This window comes from Pleurodeles waltl, chromosome 9 (assembly GCF_031143425.1).
Source record: "Pleurodeles waltl isolate 20211129_DDA chromosome 9, aPleWal1.hap1.20221129, whole genome shotgun sequence".
NCBI classification, from domain to species: Eukaryota; Metazoa; Chordata; class Amphibia; order Caudata; family Salamandridae; genus Pleurodeles; species Pleurodeles waltl.
The window spans coordinates 946,901,079-946,920,620 of record NC_090448.1 but is presented as its reverse complement, the minus strand read 5'-3'; the positions used below and the strand labels follow the sequence as shown (position 1 = coordinate 946,920,620).

Below are 19,542 nucleotides of genomic sequence, written 5' to 3'. Positions count from 1 at the left end.
AGGGTATCACAGACCCAGCCAAGCACCTCATTCAAACAGTCCACGGGCCCAGTTTCATCAGCACCTACTCATGGTGGAAAGGGTTCCAGGCCATAAATACTGAAGGGGAAGGAGCCTGCACCAGCCAGAAAGAAGGGGAAGGATCCTGCACCAGCCAGCAAGAGAGGGAAAGAGCCTGCACCAGCCAGCAAGAAGGGGAAGTAGCCTACACCAGCCAGCAAGAAGGGGAAGGAGCCTGCACCAGCAGCTGTCACAGATCCCCTACCACCAGCCATTGTTGTGCAGCCATCAGTGAGTGCAGGGGCTGAGCATGAGCATCCCAAAACCACCACCACAGTGCAGCCGTCGGAGTGTCGAGGGGCTGAGCAGGAGCCTCCCACTACCACCACCACAGTGCAGCCATCGGAGGGTGCAGGGGCTGAGCAGGGGCCTCCCACTACCACCACCATAGTGCAGCCATCGGAGAGTGCAGGGGCTGAGCAGGAGCCTCCCACTACCACCACCACAGTGCAGCCATCGGAGGGTGCAGGGGCTGAGCAGGAGTCTCCCACTACTACCACCACAGTGCAGCCATCAGAGGGTGCAGGGGCTGAGTAGGAGCTTCCTACATCCACCACCACATTGCAGCCATCGGAGGGTGCAAGAGCTGAGCAGGAGCCTCCCACTACCACCACCACAGTACAGCAGTCAACGCCGGTGAACGCCATATGATCCAGCCTCCATGGGCTGCTGTGCAGCCTGCCACCACCAGAATCAGTGGGCAAGTCACCCACTTGAGAGACTATGGCCTTGCACTCCCCAGGACCAAGAACAAAGCATGTTGCCCCCTCCAGAACCAGTGGGCAAGTCACCCACTCCAGAGACGGTGGTCCATCACTCCCCAGGACCAAACACAGGGCATGTTACCCCCGCCAGAACCAGAGGGCAAGTAACCCACTCCAGAGACTGTGGCCCATCACACCCGAGGACCAAGCACAAGGCATATTGCTCCCTTCAGAACCAGTGGGCAAGTCACCCACTCCAGAGATTGTGGCCTTGCACTTCCCAGGACCAAGCACAGGGCATGTTGCCCCCTTCAGAACCAGTGGGCAAGTCACCCATTCCGGAGACTGGCCCATCACTCCCCAGGACGAAGCACAGAGCATGAACCAGTGGGCAAGTCACCCACTCCAGAGACTGTGACCTATCACTCCCCAGGACACAGCACGAGGCATGTTGCCCCCTCCAGAACCAGTGGTCTTGTTTCTGCATCCAGCTGAGGTGCCCTCCCCTCCCCTGAGGTGCCTGCCTATTTGCCAACTGATGCCCCTGCAGTGTTCTCTCCGTATTGGTGCAGGGATCGAGTGGGGCCTCGGACTTTGCCCTGTGGCCATGTGGCCCCTGTGAACTGTGAACTGGGCAGTGAACCTTTATTGTACATTTGTACATATCTGTTGTATTGCCACATCAACTTATTATTTTTTTATGTTGATGTTATTACAATCACTTTAGTGAATTCCTGTTGTCCTTGCATTATTCCGCCAATTTTTGGGGATAACTTATTTTCTTGTGCAGCTGGTTTTGTGTATGGTGTGTGTGTGTATGGGGTTTGTGTTGTGCGTGTGTGTGTCACTGTCATTTTCCTTCCACCCTCCTTTGTGTGCTAGGTGGCTGTACTCACTATTATCGTCTTCGCCGGCATTGGTGTTTGTGGTGGAGCATAAAGTAGAAAATCATCGGAAAGACTTGCAGTTCTGGTTTCATGGTGGCTTGGTTCTTCCCTGTGTCTCCAATGGTGAGTCCTTTGACTTCTGAGCTCTGTTTCCGCCAGGCTTTTGATGGTGTTGGTATCACCCTGGAAAAGGTGGCGGATTGCCATCTCATAATGTGGTGGGTGGAACTTTGTCTTCCGCCTGGCTGTAGGCAGCTACCACCGTGGTACTGTTGTTTCTTCCCTGGTGGTCGGTGTGGTACATTGGCTGTCTTTCAGACATATCACTGTTATAGTCATAATTTGGCAGTAGTTACCGCCAGCCTGTTGACGGTATTACCACCATGTTATTACCGACCGCCAGGGTCGTACTGAGGGCCATAGTCTTCAAGGTCTTCTTGCTCCTTGTTTTTTTGCTGTGTTTATCTTTATTGTGTGGTTTAATTGTAGTTAAGGACAATATTACACTGCCCGAATAGCATTACCCACTGCATCATATACATTACTCCACCCTCCCACCATTCAATACCAACACCCTCATATACCCTCAGACAAAGAAGACATCATTTCGACATGCTAACTTGCAAGACAATGGATGGTCAAACATGGATAACAAGAGTGTGAGGCAAGTCGTCAGGTGGACAATTTGGTATGTCTGTGGCATAGGGATATAGGGGTCCTCTATGATGAAGGGACTTTCAAATCCTTCCTAGAGTTATGAATGGAATATGCCCTGCTGGTGTCAATGTAATGGTGCTATTGTCAGTTGCGTCACTCTATGACAGTCAGGTTGGTTCACGTTACTTCAATCTTCCACTTTTGAGAAATACCTACTCACATAGGTAACAGCAAGGGATACAGTCACCAGTCTCTACCAGATCCTCACAGATATTGCAAACTCCACTAGCATGTGCATAGACAAAAATACACACTGGTAGGAGATGCTGGTTCTACAATACACAAATGAGTACCGGGCTGCCCTACTAGAAATGCATACGTGAGTCCAGAATAGGATATACATACTATATAATGCTCTATAGTTGGTACTGGACCCCACACAGTCTGAAACAAGCCAGATTAGCCTTGAATGTCAGTTGTTGGCTGTCTATGCAACCTGAATGCAGTTGGTACCATGTAGTGTGGTCCTGTCCACAGCTTGGTGGTTAATTGGCTTCCGTCTGCAATGCACTATGTAACACTAGCCTTTAACACTTCTTGGAATATACAAAACTAGCCCAGTTACATGACACCTGCCAAATCGATGAGGTTATCTCCCCATGGAAGAGATGGATATATACAGCACTCATGGTGGCGAAGATATACACCTTTTAGCATTTGTGTACCATACTGATACCCACATATTAGGAGTAGCCGACTGACATGTTTCAACTGGCCAGCTATGAAAGAAGCATCTACAAGATGCAAGACCAACTTCAGATGTTTGATAAAGTGTGAAAACTACACAGGAGCCAATGGCTGTAGGGGGCTCTCTAAAATCCACTCTCCTTACTAAATCCGAAAATAAATGTACTTTTGAAAATATTTGCAAGATTGGATTTTCAAGCTATCTAAAACTGTCTGTAGTGAGACTTAAAAATGGGACATAAAAGTTACCTTGAAGTACAGAATGAGCAGGGAGTATGGTACTGAGAATTTGCTTACTTTTGATGGCCTGGCTAGAGGCCAAATCTCATGTAAAATAAAAAAAAGAGGAAAAAGGAGCATATAGAGGGATAATGTTACTTCATCCTTTTGTTAATCTGCATCTTAATGGAAGCTCTACATCTAGTTGACCAGCAGCTCTATCAGTCTGCCTAAGTAATGTTGCATTTGCCCGAGGTGATAGGAGCACAGAACAGACTGCTGATGCACATATTGGATTAATGAATCACAGTAAAGAAGATTAGGAACACAGCAGAGACTATAGTAGAACAGTACAAGTAGTTTAAGAAAAACAGGGACAGCTGGGGCACAGCATACACTGCTGGAGCATTGCAGAGTTTGCATGGTACAAGAGCAGACCTCTGGAGCACATCAATGGCTATTTGAGCACAACAGAAATTACAGAAATACATCACAGGCTCCCGAACCACAGCAGAGACTGCTGGGGCACATCACAGACTGTGAGATCACAGCAGAGACTACAGGAGCATGCAAAAAGTAGAAGCACAGGTAAAACTGTAGCTGCACATAAGAAACTCCAGGGTCACAGCACAAACGGTAAAAACATACTGCAGATCAAAAGATCCAAACATTAACTGTGACAGAACACAGGAGGCTGATGGCGCAAAGTGAAGCCTGCAGCAGCACATCAGATATGCAGGGCCACATCAGAGGCTAAAGGGATACACCAAAAATGGCCGATGCACAACAAGGATTCCATGAGCATATCATATGAGAATCCGTGAGCAAAAACTGTGCAAGAAAAACAGAGAATACTAGAGAACAGAACAGAATTCTGTTGAAGGTCAGGTAATTCTGATGCAAAACACATCTTGTAAGAGTTCCACATAGAATGCTCAAGTATGGCACAGACTTCTGGAGCACAAGAGATGCTGTAGGAACAAGGCATAGATTGTAGAAGTACATCACAGATGTCTGGGCACAGCACAAGCTGCAAGAGCACTGTAGAGACTACTGTGGCACAGCACAGACTGGTAGACCAAACCACAGATAGCAAGAGAACAGCAGAAACCTCTGGAGCACATAAGAGACTAGAAGCATAATCTCCCATAAGAGCACAGCAGAGACTTAAAGAACAGGACACATAAAGCAGAAAACAAAAATGGCTGCAGTAACACAGCAGAAACCGCAAAAGCACATCATCGACAGCAAGAGCAGAAAATACTGATGGGACACAGCAAAACCTCCAGGACTAAATCCCTGGAGAGATTGCATCATGACACGGTACTCATTGAAAAAGCAACAAAGAGAATGCAAAAGCAGCACAGCAAACACTACAGAATCAAGCAGAGGCTGCTAGATTACAGCAATGATGGTAGGAGAACATCAGAGAATGCAGATGTAAAAGCTGCATGAATATGGCACAGGGAGCATGAGCAAGGCTGGACTGGGAATCCAAAGCCCTGGAAAAGTTGTTAGACCAACCCCTGTAGGGTGCATAGTGAGTGAGCCTGACCACTACAATGAGGTTTGGAAAGTTTATGCCCCGTGAGAAAATTCGGTAAAAAATGGCAAAAAAACAGTACATTCTACAACACATTTTTCAGTATATATTCAATGTTATTTGTTTTTGAGACTTAGTACATGATAACCTTAACGTGCACCAAAATACAGCGATCTTTATTGGGGTTCTTTAATGATTTTCTCACCATCACCGTCCAACAAAGCCTCTCTTCTCTCAATAGCCCCTCTCTCACATGTATTCAATTTTTTTAGAGGGCCTCTCTAACTAGCCTAGGGTGCTGGGGCACTTTCCATCTCACACACGTACAGAGACAATGAATCATACTTGTGTAAGTCAGTGTATAGAAAATGTAGACAAAGTGTTCGACAAAGTATAGGATTCACGTCATCCATATTGGTAGGCATTTTTTTAAAGTGCTGGGTCTGAGAAAGTATAAACTCAGGATTCAGAACATAACAGAGTAAAGATCTAAGATGTCTAGAAAAGCTGCAGGAGCACACCAGGGACTGCTGCAATAAAGGAAATACAGCATAAACAGAGCAGGGAATACAGAGCAAGAATGGACTACAAAACGTAAACAGCTGGAGAACAGCAAATACCTCAGGAGCATAGCAGAGATGGCACATATCTTTGAGTGCTACATTTTTGCAATCCATAAGGACACAATACATAGCCAACTCTCTGAGCATGACCCTCTTATAATTCACAAACACACCCCTCTGTGAACACAATGCTCTCTCATGAACTACACACTCAAAATGCATGTATCCAAGCATCACACCTTCTTACAATCCATGTACAAACATATATACTTTATAACATTTTCTAAGCACTACATGCTCTCACAATCCACCTATATACCTCCAACACACAGATCACCCGAACTGCTGTACTGTGCGAAAAAAACACTCAGAGATCTCGGGTATGCATTAATCATCCAGGTACTGTTAAAAAGTGCTCACTTTGCTGAATGATCTTGCCCTCTATTCAACAGCAAGAATTGTTCTTGGATGAACATCAGAATCGCCAGCTGAGCCATGGAACATATGAGCACCAGTTCTTTGTGGTGCTTAACCTAGTCATTGTGAACCTTATCAAAAACATAATCTGAACCCAGCCTAACTCATGTCTTCTTCTTTAGATAAGAAAATTAGTTTTGTTGCTAAAGTTAATGTTCCTGGTCATCCACGACAAGCTCAGATTTTTTTAAGTTTCTTATAGTAGACAACCACAAGAATGGTGTGTCTGTCTATGTTTGGGATGTGATAACATGTTTATGTGTGTGAGAAAGAAAGTAAAGGAGAAAGAGAGAGGTAAATAGTTTGTGTGTGTTTACAGTGTATAGAAGTACATATGAGTCTGTATGAGTCTTAAAATATGGTTGGGTTCGAAGGTATGTGTGGAAGGGGAAATGTATGTGTGGAATGTGTGCATAATGCGAATGTGTGTTTATAAGTGTACATGACAGTATAGGTCTGTGTCACACACACACACACACCTACACACACCCACACACACACACACACACACAACACACATATATACCAGCCATGGAAACTTCTCCTGCTCACTCTTTCTCATACACATGCACACACACACACGCCTACACACACACTCACACACACACTCACACATTAGAGCTCAAGCATAGTCACAAAAAAATTGCATTCTTTCTCCGCCATCTAACAACAAACAAAAGTGCTATTGAACACTGGAAGAGAGGCCACATTTTGTACTATCAAATAATTCTAGGTCTTGTTTTATCATAAACATTCTGGCCACAGCCAGTCTCAATGTATACTAGAAAGTAAAACTACAGGTACCAGAATGTACTTTAAACAAACATTGGCAAACCCAACAGACCTGGCGTATTACTTAAGGTGCCTCTTCATTGTGAGTGTGTGTGGGCGCTATTGTGGATGGGTTAGCAGAAGAATGCTTGAAATCTTCTCTCACCTTCTTAACTCTAAGTCTGACTCCAACAGCCTTTTAAAATTTTCCATAACTATGTGGAAAGCTATTTGAACATCCATGGCCCAATCACAAAATGCAAGTGCAAGTCAAACACTTCAACTCCTTGGTAATCTAAAAACCTTGCTTACAATAAAAAAACATCTACAGATAGGAAAGAAAATAAAACTTTTGAGAACCTCTTGATACTGAAGTCCATCCGTGCAACACCCCGACAGCTCATCACATCAGCCAAAGAAAAGTACTACACCATCAATAAATCTACCACCAGAAGCAGAACGTTTTCCATGACAATCAAGCATTGAATCAGTACCCTGCTAGCCCTACCATACCTTCAAGGCATCTTCCCATAAGCAGGTCAGATCCTCCCACTCCTAAAGGAACCTACACTACACCCTGCTATCCTTACCAGCTAATGCCTCCAACCACCATTCATCGTAAGATCATTGAAAAAGCAGTCTGAGGAAGATATAGTAGCATCTTGGTGTGAACTATGGCTGTGTTACACCAGTACCCAGATTAGGAGGCAAAACACTTACAAAAAGGAACACATTGGCTCACATTTGATAGCTTTGACTGAGCAGCAAGACAGTCGCCAAAGAAATGTATATGTAAACTAAGCAAAAATAGAGTTGTGAAATAAACAGCTTATTCTTTCTGTATTCTTCCTAAAAATAGAAACATTAAGAAAAACCTTAAATGTTGGGAATTGCAAACAAGGTTGGAAGTTTATGCAAAAAGGAAAATAAAGTCCCTTGAATACCATTGTGTTTGAAGTTAATGAAAAATGAAAGCAAAACCAAAAAAAATACTGAGTGTCCTTCAAAGTTGTGATTTAGACCTTCATACAGTAAGCTGATGACCCATGAATGCACACAGCCCAATAGATGATGGTGGTTGGGCCCAATCAAAGTTTTTACCTTCACTCCTATATTGGAAAGTGGGTTATTGGTAAGGACAGATAAGTGCCTACACTTAGCAAGAGGCCACAAGCCCCCACTAGGTCCAGTCAGGGTCTCAATGGATTAATCCCAGCTCAACCATTGGTAGCTTGGCAACGAGCAGTTAGGCTTAACTTAGGAGACATGTGTGTAAGGCATTTAAAAATCACAAAACAGTAAATAAGTAAAACACAAAACATAATCAAAATCCACCAAATTATAAAAAATTGTAACAGAAGATTATATTGTTATCTTTAGAATGACACTCAAACGACAAAAATCCAATAAAGAGAACTGGAGATATGAATTTTTAAAGAATAAATATTTTCTAGCGCGTAGAAATCAAACGCACAAATCTGGACATCTGATCATACTCGACCGGGGCAAAATTTGAGGCTGACCATGATGGGCCCTGCTCGGGTACAGTGAGTGGGAGGCCTCGGTTAAAGTTTTACCTTGGGACTTAGGGCCACATTTACGAGCCTTTGGAATTGCGATTTCCTAATTGTGATTCCATGCGAATCACAATTAGAAAATCGCAATTCCAAATGTAAGAAACTCCAATGAGTTTCTTTTACAATTCCCGGTGGGTCGCAAATATTGGGATTTGTACATCCCAAAAAGCATTTTACTAGTCTCAAATGGGCTGATTCTGTGAATCGTCCCAGTTGCGACTAGAAAAATGCTTCAAACATGTGGCCCTTAGTCTTTTTCTTGAAGATTTTCTGGACCGGGACGAAGTCACCTGTTGAAGCTGACCTCCTTGGTGCCCTCTTGCGATATGCGTCGCAGGAAGCCTCGGTCAAGGATTCTACATTCCGACTTAGACAATTTTTTGGGATGGAAATCTTTTTCAAGGACAAGGTTGAAACTGAAGCTGACCTCCCTGGAGCCCTCTGTGGATCTATTGCGTGGGAAACCTTGATCAACTTTTTATGTTTGGCCTTAGAAACTTTTTTGGAGCTTTTTCCCTCCGTCATTGGACGACCTTCAACAGCAATCCGATTTCGATGTGACCTTTCCATGAGCCCCCGGTGAAATCTTGGAAGTCTGGGGCTCCAGAGATTTTCTGAGGGATGAACCTGCAGGTTAGGCGTGTCACGTTCGACGTTAGCCGGCTCGACGCAAGTCGTCGGTCCACTTATGGAGCTTTTTTTCCAAAGTTGCTCCAAACTTCTGGATCTTCTTCCAGAAGTTCTTCTAAGGTTCTTTGGGAGTCCACAACTTACCCCAAGGTTCCAGAAGCTCTGAGTTGCTCCTTGAAGGTAAGGACTTCGACTCCAAGAATGCAACTGGCTCAAATCCCAAAATGACCACTGGTCACTGGCCAGTTGGTCAGGTTCTTCATGGCTTGATGTAGGGGACTCAAAGCTATTGTCCAAACTGGGGTGGCATGGTTAGCAAGAGAATGATGGATTAAACCTAGATCTGTGACTGGGGGTGAGTGGTTGAAAAGTTTCAGCACTCCGTCCAGCATCCTTTTGTGTTGCCTATGTTGCCCTAAGTGGGAAGGGTATGCCCAGACGTGAGTCCCTTGATCACTGTGCCACTGGATTAAAGCTAGCCTGGCTGATGGAGGGGTGATATCCTGAAACCCGTCCTAGAATGCTTCGTTCTGGTACAGGGAAGACTTGGCCTGACAGTTCGGGCTGGACTATTCCCATGGGAACAGGGTCAAGACTGATTTGCATATGGCTGGATCCAAATTGGGATGGCATGGTGGGCAAAACAACGATGGATTAAACCTAGGTCTGTGACTGAGGGTGAGTGGTTGAAAAGTTTCAACACTCCGTTCATCATCCTTTTGTGTTGCTAAAGTCACGATCTGCTAAGGCAGATCTCCTCCCACCGGATGCTTCCTTTGTGTGAGCTCAGGCCACTTAGGACCTCATCAAGGCAGCTGTGCCCAGGCTGCCAGAGGCTAACCAATCAGAGAAGGGCGCTACAGAGTTGAAACTGATAACTTTTAGAAAGAGTTATACAACTCTTTCTAGGTACAAGTTATATTAAATTATATTAACTTTAACAGAGGCACGTTGTTGGATTTTTCCTAATTTATAATTTGATGCGAAAAATGCCAGATTTAGCTCCTTCCGAGGAAAAATAAGACTTTATTATTTTAAAATAAAGTCTCTCCATCTTAGCCTATGGACCTGATTCACTACAATGAGGAAAAGCAAATCTAGCTATTTTTCCCTCACCAGGGCTTATAAAATATCTTTTATGAAGTCCCTGCTTATAGTTACACTGCACCTAACCCTGGGAGCGCCTAGGGCACACCCTAAGGGTGACGTATATGTACAAATAAGGTAGTTTAGGACTTTGGAAGTACTTTTAATTCCAAAGTCGAATTTGGGGTTAACTTTAATTTAAAAGCAGCCAGTAAGGCAGGCCTGCCTGTAAAATGACACTGGGCACTACAGCTGTGCACCTATGGGTGCACTACCTATGCTGGAATCCCTAAACCTAGATGCCCTACCATATATTAGGGACCTATGGGTAGTTTGATATAGCCAATTATAAGTAGCATATTTTTCATAATCCAATTTACACAGAGCACTGGCCTTGGGACTGGTTAGCAGTACCCAGGGCCCAGTCAGAGTTAGTAACCACCAGTATCTGTCCAAAAGGTTTGGGGGTGACCAGGACAAAAAGGAGGACATTCCTACAACCTAGAAATATTTTTAAAGCAATAAGAAGTGTGAAAACGCCATAGTATGTATGTAGGGTTTCATGAACTTAAGATTTGCAAAATCAGAACCCTGCTCAGAATGTGACAAGGTGACAAACTGAAGTTGGTCTCAAATAAATGTAGCTTGAGCAGATACATTGATAGTGCTTGCAGAAGAATTACATGTTTGGACATTAGGGGCCATTGAGCTCTTTACAGGAGGCTCATCAGATTGAGGGTGCGGTGGAGGCAGGCATGACTTCATGGATTCCTTTAGAAAAAGTGCTGCCAGCTGCACAATACAAGCATTTTCATCAAAACTGTTATGTGAGACAGCCGTCATTTAATGGTAGTCAGTCAGTATTTGTGCATGTCTCCATAGTGAGGGGTTATTTCTGCAAAAGCATACCAAAAGCTGTGACAAGCAGGTATCTTTCCCTGTGCCCGAGGGCCAGTGGCTCATTTTTTCCACTTGAGGCCACTGGGCATTCCATAATGGCCCAGGGAATGCAAACATGTTTTTGGACGCATGTCTGAAGGCACTGTACATACATCAGACCTTCTAATTCATTGAGGAAGTTGCAATGGTGCAGATGAGCTGCTGGGTCATAGGTTTTGTAAGAGCAGAGCCAGATGAGGCTTTACCCGTAAACACCTAACAGTTCTCCCACCTTTAAATGAGGTGGGAAAATGGCAGGTTTGATGTAGCAGCAGCCATGCCAATTTAGAGTGGGGTTCCCACTCTGCCAAGCTCAAATGAGCCTTTCAGTCACTTTTCTAGTGCTCAACGAGGTCTGGAAGAACAAAGACACGGTATACCCAGTAAAGATTCTCATGTTCAGCTTGGTCAGCATCATGGCAGATTAAGAAAAGCTGTGAGCATGACTAAACTGTGCAGCTATTTGTCAACACCATCTACGATATAGAAGTAGACTTTTCCTTCACTCTAGAATTCTGAAACCAGATAAAATTGAGCTTTTGCCCACAAATCAGACAAATGTCCCATAAAGAAAGTTTCATTTATTTACATTGAGTACCTTAGTGAGTTCTAAAGTTTACAGTTGTGTTTTTCAGGACTGGCCAATGAGGTCCTTGTCATTTTGTAATTAGATGAAGAGTTGGCCCAAAGTTTGTAAAGGTCTTCCAAAGTTATGTCAGAAGCAACTTAATTGGGATCATGTGTTGTGGTGGGTAGCTTTTTAAGGTTGTAGACCTTCTCCAACCTCTGTGATTTCAGATTCTCCAAACATATTTTGATACGATAAAAAGTAGATAAAACACACTAAAAGTACATCTACATACATACTTCATAAACAGACAGAAAGTAGGGTCAGTCCTATAAATAACACCTTGTTATTCATAACTATTTCTCAATCTCACAGCAGCTTTTAAGAAACTTATTTCAACTGGGATCATTTGGAGGTACATGAGAGCTGGTCGAACTTGAGTAAAATTAGCTCTCTTCAGTATAGGGATAATGTAGGTCTTTCTGGGGGCCATATAAAAATGACAAAATATTATAAAATGAAGGGTGTCACTCCTAAGTTGGGCCTTAGTTAGCCGCATTGGCAGGGTGCTATGTATGTAAAAGGCAGGACATGTGCCTAGTTTTGTGGCCTGTCCTGGTAGTGACAAACAGCCTATTTGGTTTCTCGCTGCTGTGAGTGCGGCCTTTCTCATAGGATTGTATTGGAATGCCCTACCTTATGTCTGGGTGGTATTGTCTGATCTATGAGGGGTAGCATAGTCATATTTGGTATGGATGTAATGGTAGTGAGAAATACTGCTTACTGGTGTAAGTGGATTTTTTATTACCATAATATAAATGCCACTTTTTGAAAGTGAGCATTTCTCTGTGCTTATGACTCTGATGTTTTGCAGTTTGACTCAAATATACGTCTGGGGTAGGGTGACAGCTGGGCTTTGTGCATACTTTTCAGACAGCCTGTACACAGGGAGGGTGGAAGTGTCACAGAGGTGAATTTGCATATTGAATGGTCTTCCTGGGCTGAGAGAAGGAGAGGCGGGGCACACCTGCATTTGTAAAGGCTGTGCCCTGGCCTCACACAAAGGGCTTGTTTACCCCCCACTGATGTCTGGAGCCTGTGCTGGAGGAGAGAGGGGCCACTCCTAGAGCCAGTTAGGACTGGTCAGATCCCCTTCTGCCCCTATTGTGGAGATTGCACAAAATAAGCATAAGTACAGGGCGCTTTCCCCTACCTTTCTAGAGCACTTTTGGAACAGGGACCAAACCTCTGCCAGAGAGGCTACTGGACTGCACCAAGAACTCATCTGGACTGCCTTTTGTTTGTTGCCATGTGACCTGGCTCCTGCTAGGTGGCACAAAGGACTCATCAGGATCACTTTTCTGCTTGTTGCCCTGCTGACAAGGTGCCTTCCTAGGTATGGGCTGGACTGGCCCTGCTGGACTATCCATGGTGATCGCCCCACCTGCCTGTGGGGTGCTGGTCTGCCCGTTCGCTGCCACCTATCTTTGTGGCCCCCTTTGGGGCCTCTGGGGAGCCTAGTGGGTAAAGAGCACTGTGGATATCTCCTAGCTTTGCTTCACCTCTCTGCATTCTGAGCAAGTGAAGAGCTCTTTGTGTAGGGCCCCTGGGACACAGGAGCGCTTTGTAAAGTGCCCCTGGGGCACAAGCAGAAACTGCTTTCCGGAGGATAACCACTGCGCCCAGGTGAAAAAAGAGGAGCCGGCTAGCCACGAATTCCCAGCTGGGATTTCCCCAGGCTGAGCTGCCTCGAGGAGAAAGAGACAGAGGAGTCCACCAGTAGCCTCCCAAACACAGGTGGCTGAAGCACGCTATTTTGAAGTGCCCCCAGGGATAGGATCGCTTTAAGGAGTGCCCCCGGGGCACAAGCAGGCACCTGCTGTGGGTGCATTCACCGCTGCGGCCCCCCAAGAGACGGCGTTGAAGCTGGGCAGTGCGCGGGCTGCAGCTGCCCCTCTGTGGCAGCTCAGCCCTTTGAATGAAGGACGACCTCAATGGAAGTCTCTCGCTCCCCCCTCGGCCTCCTTTTGCTTTGATTGGCTCGCGGGCTGGGGGGTGACCTCTACAGAGGTCCCCTGATCATACTAGGCTCCTCCTTATTTATGTTGTAACTCGCAGGTGGGGTGCAAAGCTCCTTGGAAGTCCTCCATTACTGCTTGTCCCTCCTCTCCCACTGCATTTTAGTGCCACATAGCAGGCCAGGGTGGCGACCCTCGGCGGAGGTCCCCGGCCCTGCCAGCACTACACAGGGATTGGAGTGGAGGAGCTCTGAACTCGGGACACGGATGTCCCTATTTTCACCCCCATCATTCCTTGTTGTGGCGCCTGGGGTGAGAAGCCAAATATATTCGCTGGTTCGGGTGAGAAAAGTATATAGTAGTATTCACAGGCCTTTTTAGTGCCTTTTATGATACTGTTTTGGCAGTTATGATTGTAGGTGTTACCATAATATGTGCCTTCTAATGACAATGTTTGCCTGACTACTACTTATGTTGCAGGACAACCAGTAACCTATGTGTTTTATTATGGTTACTGTTGGTTTTCACAGAGTAATAGTATCTGAGTAATGTTCTGACAACTACTTGTGTGGCAGGGTATTACTGGCATGTTGTCTTTGGTCTCACACAATACAGTTTATTTTTATATAACCTGGTGTTGCATTTCCTTTGTGGTGAGGATAGTGTGTCACTTGTGTTGTGTGTGTTGTGCAATCGCTTTACACATTGCCTCCGGGTTAGGCCTGACTGCTCGTGACAAGCTACCAAGGGGGGGGGGAGCAGGGATTTTCTTGGGTGTATAACTCCATCACCCCTGACTAGAATGGGTGGGTTCTGCCTGGCTTAGGGGCATGCCCTAGCCAACCAGAAACCCCATTTCTAACAAAAATCAATGAAAGATTCACAATCCCTCCCAATGAGCGTAGGGGTAGTAGCACTGTCTTTAGCGCTAGCAAGCTTAACAAGAGATAATATTAAGTTATTCTCATTCACAATCCCATTTAAGGCAGGGCCTTGGTTCCAATATTCCATATGGAGACCTGATAGGGCCATACAGCAATGAGTAGATTTCCTCTTCTCCCTAGGATCCTCATAAAGATGAACATTAATATCCCCTGCCAAAATAATGTTGGCTGTAGACCATTTTGATCGGTTCTGTTTAATCACAAACAATCCCAGCAATAGGATATGACATACATCTGTCGAAGCAAACTTGGCATTATAAAAATTCAACAATACCATGCTTGGAAAACCCGGCATTGAAAAAGATATAGCCGAATGGTTGAGGAACCTGTAGGAAGGACTGCCCGCTTTCCCTTCAATGCCGGGAAGATGAAGACAACCAAATCTCCTTTTGGTGTACAGAGCCAAGATTCAATTGCAGGGATGAAAAAAGTTTTATACCCCTCAAGAAAATAACGGTTTGGTTTGCAGCAGCCCAGGTTTCTTGTAAGCAAATCACCCCAAACCCTCTGATAAACACCAGATCAGGACAGGACAGGATCCTCAAACTTGAATGCAAGCCCAGGAATGTTCCAGCTAACTAGATCAAGCACCTTTGGACTGGTAGTTAAGTAGTCATGAACACCATAACCCATAACCCATTGACGCCCCCAAGGAGACACTCAGATTAGCTCACCCACCAAGTAAGTCACAGGCATCCAGGGTGGTCAACGGGGTAAATCAATTAAAAGTATCCACTCTGTCCTTACTATAGGTTGACAGGTCTTCTCCCCGATATGGTTCCATGAAGATTCTGGTCGTTCAAGTTTCAATGGAGAATAGGCTGCCATAGGCCTATAAAAGAATCCCAGGGGGAGTACTATGATAGAAGCTGAAGTGCAGCCAAACTAAGGGCAACAAATGGGGATAAGAATGCTGCCAGCGGCAAGAGGTCTATTAAAAGTTTACAATCACGCAGTCCCCTCCAAAGGGTTTTGGACCCTCACCAATTCAGCTTACCCTCCTATCCAAGTTGATCCATCTACTCCCTTCCGCCCCAGTGATGAATTCGAACACAACCAGTTTGTAGCTTTGTTCCTAAATTGACCAAAGCTTTCAGCAGACCCATCTTCCAAAGGGGGCACATTGTCCAAAACAACATAGGGTGCAGCTTTCGGGGGTAAGTTTATGTTAACAATGCTGGAAGAATAGAACATTCTCCCCCCTGCCGTAGAGATGATATTAGATGCCAAGACCTCCAAGGCATTTCGGGCAATGGAGGAACTGGGTTGGCTAGTTACAGGTCTGACAGTAATGCATCAATCCTTTCCATGTTCTTATTGCAAACCTGAAGGACGAGAGGTATTCCCCTAGGTGCGTTTTGACTCACAATTCCTTTTCATCGTCTTATCCACACCCTCCACCACTTCAGATTCTAAGGCTACTGCAGGTTTGGGTTCCCTCAAGGGAGATATATGATCGATAGCTAGAGAGGGACTGCTCAAGGCCCTGCTCTCTCACAACTCATTCACAATTCCCGGCTCTCTAGCTACGGGGACTTTGCTTTGCTTGGAGGGGGAAACTGGAGGGGGAACAGGGGAGACGAGCGATAAGCGGCATTCAGACAATTTGATTTCTTTACTGATGACTCCTACATCACGTCTTAATAAGCCAGTGTGCGGTGCAGGGAAACTGACAGTAACAGTCCTTCACCTCTCAGTAATGTCTTATGGGACAGGGAGCCCCCAGCAGAAACTCAACACAGCTCACAAACATAAAAAAATTGACACAAAGACACATTTCAAGCCAAAATATAGTGCTAAATAATGGATTCTCAATTTGTGTTACTATGCATAATTTCACATAATATTCCAAAAGTTTCACATCAACATAAATAACAAAGTACAACCAGTTAATAATCATGAGTGGAAAAAGTGATGTTAACATCATATCTGTAGTGCGTGACAAGTTACCCATTTGTGAGGCATGGTCCTTTTTTAAGATGGCAATGTTTTCCAGTAAATCCCTGGGCACACAAACAAATATGTCCACCATCTCCAGTCTCTATACATGTTGAATTGTTCTCACATGGTTTTGCTGTACAAGGGTGAACATCTGAAGACAAAAAACATGAACGTACATTAATGTTATTCATTTTATTTCAGTACTGATAGAGCCAAATTATGGTATTGCTAAGAACATTCCAAACGACTATATATGTATCTATCTTAGTTTAGGTAGAAGTGTTAGGAAATATTGTTATATTGTTGAAATTACCAGATCCCGATTTACAAAATCTAGGAATAACTAGAATTAATGAAAAATTTTAGAATTCCTAAAAGAAAGATTATTCGTTTTATCCATTGAAATGGCATGTCCACTGACATTTGCATGAGCTGTGTCATAAGGTGGAGTCATCATGGATAAGCAGAACAGAGGCATACATGGCAAATTATGCATGCTCTGGCTCACGTCTTCAGCATTACAATTTTGAATAGAATACAGGTGGTCTTAAGAGAAGTATAATCATCTTTGAAATGTATCCACGGAACGCAGTAAATGGTTGTCTACAGTACCTTAAAAGTTTCCAGTATAGAAAGAAAATTCTGGAAGTTATTCAAAATGGTAGGTATAAATTCATCTAAGAAATCATCAGCATAGTTCATTTGCAAAAACTGTGTGGAACCCATGTTAGAGCTAACAAAATGTGAGTGGTTTGTGTGTTATGAACGTTAAAGGCTAGCTTGCACCCTTTGAATTATATTACTTCCTTGCATTGTTGGAGGCGGCCTTACATAGTGCTAAAAGTTACAGATGTGAAATTGGGGTGTGACCCTACACTGATTTGTACCAAAAAGTGATAGATGGGTGAATTAATCGCAGCCAGTGGTACTCTGGCTAGTTTGCACACAATGCCACCTCAGTTTGGCCCAAGTCATGTGTAAATAAGTCTTGACCCTAAGTGGCAAGGCATGGGTCCTGTGCTCACTATGCACTGGAGCCAAGTTGCACCTGACTGACGATCCCTATTCAGGGGGAAATCGGTCCTGGGTTGCTAACCTTCTGGTTCAGGGAGGACGTCACCTCATGCTTTGGGTTTGACTGTTCCTATTGCAGTAGGGATGAGACTGATTTGCATATGGCTGTGTCCAAAGTGAGGTGGCAAGGCGGGCATAAGAACATTGGGTTGCCATACTACTTCAAGGGATTGCCAGTGGTTAGACTTATTGCAAGCATTCCTTCCATCACCTTTAGTTTCTCTGACCTATGCTCTTTACAGTATACCCAATGCAGCCAGGTATCCCACTGGCAGTTTGCTGAATACAGTTGCTGTCCTTTGGCACCCTTCACTTCTCATGTCACACAATGCTAAGCAAGGCTAATTTGCAGGTAAGAATTAATTACAGAATTCTTGCACTCTTGGATAATCCCAATCTGTTAAAGTGTATTAAGCAGAATGAACAGCATGAAAACAACTGGTTATATTAGGTCATAAACCACAAACTCCCTTTTTAGGGCTGGTGTTAACGTAGACCTTATGCCTTATTTTTATTTTCTAATCCTAATACATATATATATTTATATATATATATATATATATATATATATATATATATATATATATATATATATATATATTATTTTTATATATATATATATATAGGCTTTCATTCAGTCCTTTTCACCCATTGGTCTGCTAAGGTGCCACTCTCAATTTGCTTCAGCACAGCACACCCTACAATACAGGACAGTAGTTCTGAACACTTTATCCATAGGCAGTCTTGCTCTGTGAGTGACAGCATTTTGCCTGCTCACACGTGCACAACTACGTACGTAGTGCCAATCAGTATAGTTATTGTGGCTCTTCACATCAGTTCTCTCACTTTCTCTCCTATCTCTCACGCTTTGTAATTTTCCCATCTGTTAGTCTTTTCTTCCTTCCCTCAAACGTGTCCTATGGACATCCTGTAGCAGTTCACTATCTCGGATGATGGCAATTAAAAGCAGCAAATCAGGGTGTAGAGTGTAGGAATTTGTGGTTTTTGGTTGGGGGGGGGGATTTGACCCTCCTCAAGCAACAACCACAATCCCTGTCACGGTGAACATTAAAAAGTTACTAATTTAACTTCTTTTTAACCCTCTGGTAGCTTGCCTCAAAACTAGTCAGGCCTAACTTAAAGGCAATGTGTAAGGTATCAATGCAGCACACAAACAGTTATAAAGTGAAAACACAACAAAATCCTACACAAATTTAGAAAGAGGGTAAAACCTGCTAAATAATATGACACCAAAATGCCAAAAATCCAGTCAGAAGCAATCTTAAATTTTTAGTAAACACTAGTGACAAAATATCACAGTGCCAACTGCGGTCATCTAGTCATGAGAGACTGCTGTAAAGTTGAAAGTTATGGCCAACCACAATGAAGCTTGGGTCTGATACAAGGATTCGATTGAGCTCGGTCTCTGCTTACCTTCAGACTTTGAGGAAATTTCAAGGAAAAATGTCCAAGAAGGTAAAGTTCAGCGGTGGTGTCTGAGGAAGTGGCATAATTGTCGGGGAGCCACTGGATGAAGTCATGGTGAAGATTTCTATGTTTTTCTACATTTTTGGAAGTCAAAATTCTCCAGTGGGACAAAGATGAAGGCTGGGGCATAATAGGGCTCCACAGTGCTGGATATCCCACCTGTGAGGAGCCGCCAAACAGGATTTGCTGTTTTGGAGAAGAACCTAATTGGAGCTACCGCAAAATTAGGCCAATCTTTGATGCAACTTGGGTGGTTCGGTAAGCAGTCAGGTTCCAGTCTTCTGTTGAGTCTCAGTGCACTTTTCTGCAGAAAATGTTTCAAGTTTCAAGTTTTGGATTTTGGCTGTTTGGGCACCTTAAGGACCACTTCTAAGGGTCCAGGAGTGGCTGTGCACCATGTGGAGGGTAGAATTCACTTCAGGCAGGGTCTAAGTAAAGCGCTCAAGTTGTTGGAGTTTTTTGTGTCCCTGTGGCTCAGAACAGGAGGCCAGCCAACTACCCTTTGAAGATACCATGGTTGTCCTGAGTTCAAGCAGTAAGCGGGGCTTCCTGCAGCAGGGAAGTCCTCTAACACCGGTAGAATATTCTTCTGAGGTACAAAACAGGCCTCAAGCTGCAGGGTAGTCCCATGACGTACAAGGCAGGCCTT

At 44.3% G+C, this 19,542-nt stretch overlaps 1 protein-coding gene across 1 annotated transcript in view; it reads right to left on the bottom strand.

The window, feature by feature from the left end:
* Positions 1 to 19,542, bottom strand: part of DLK1 (delta like non-canonical Notch ligand 1) — a 147,328-nt gene that overhangs the window by 16,827 nt on the left and 110,959 nt on the right. Inside the window, exon 4 of the mRNA XM_069208341.1 lies at positions 16,341 to 16,482. Coding sequence (XP_069064442.1) covers positions 16,341 to 16,482 — 142 coding nt within the window. The remainder of the gene's footprint in view (positions 1 to 16,340; positions 16,483 to 19,542) is intronic.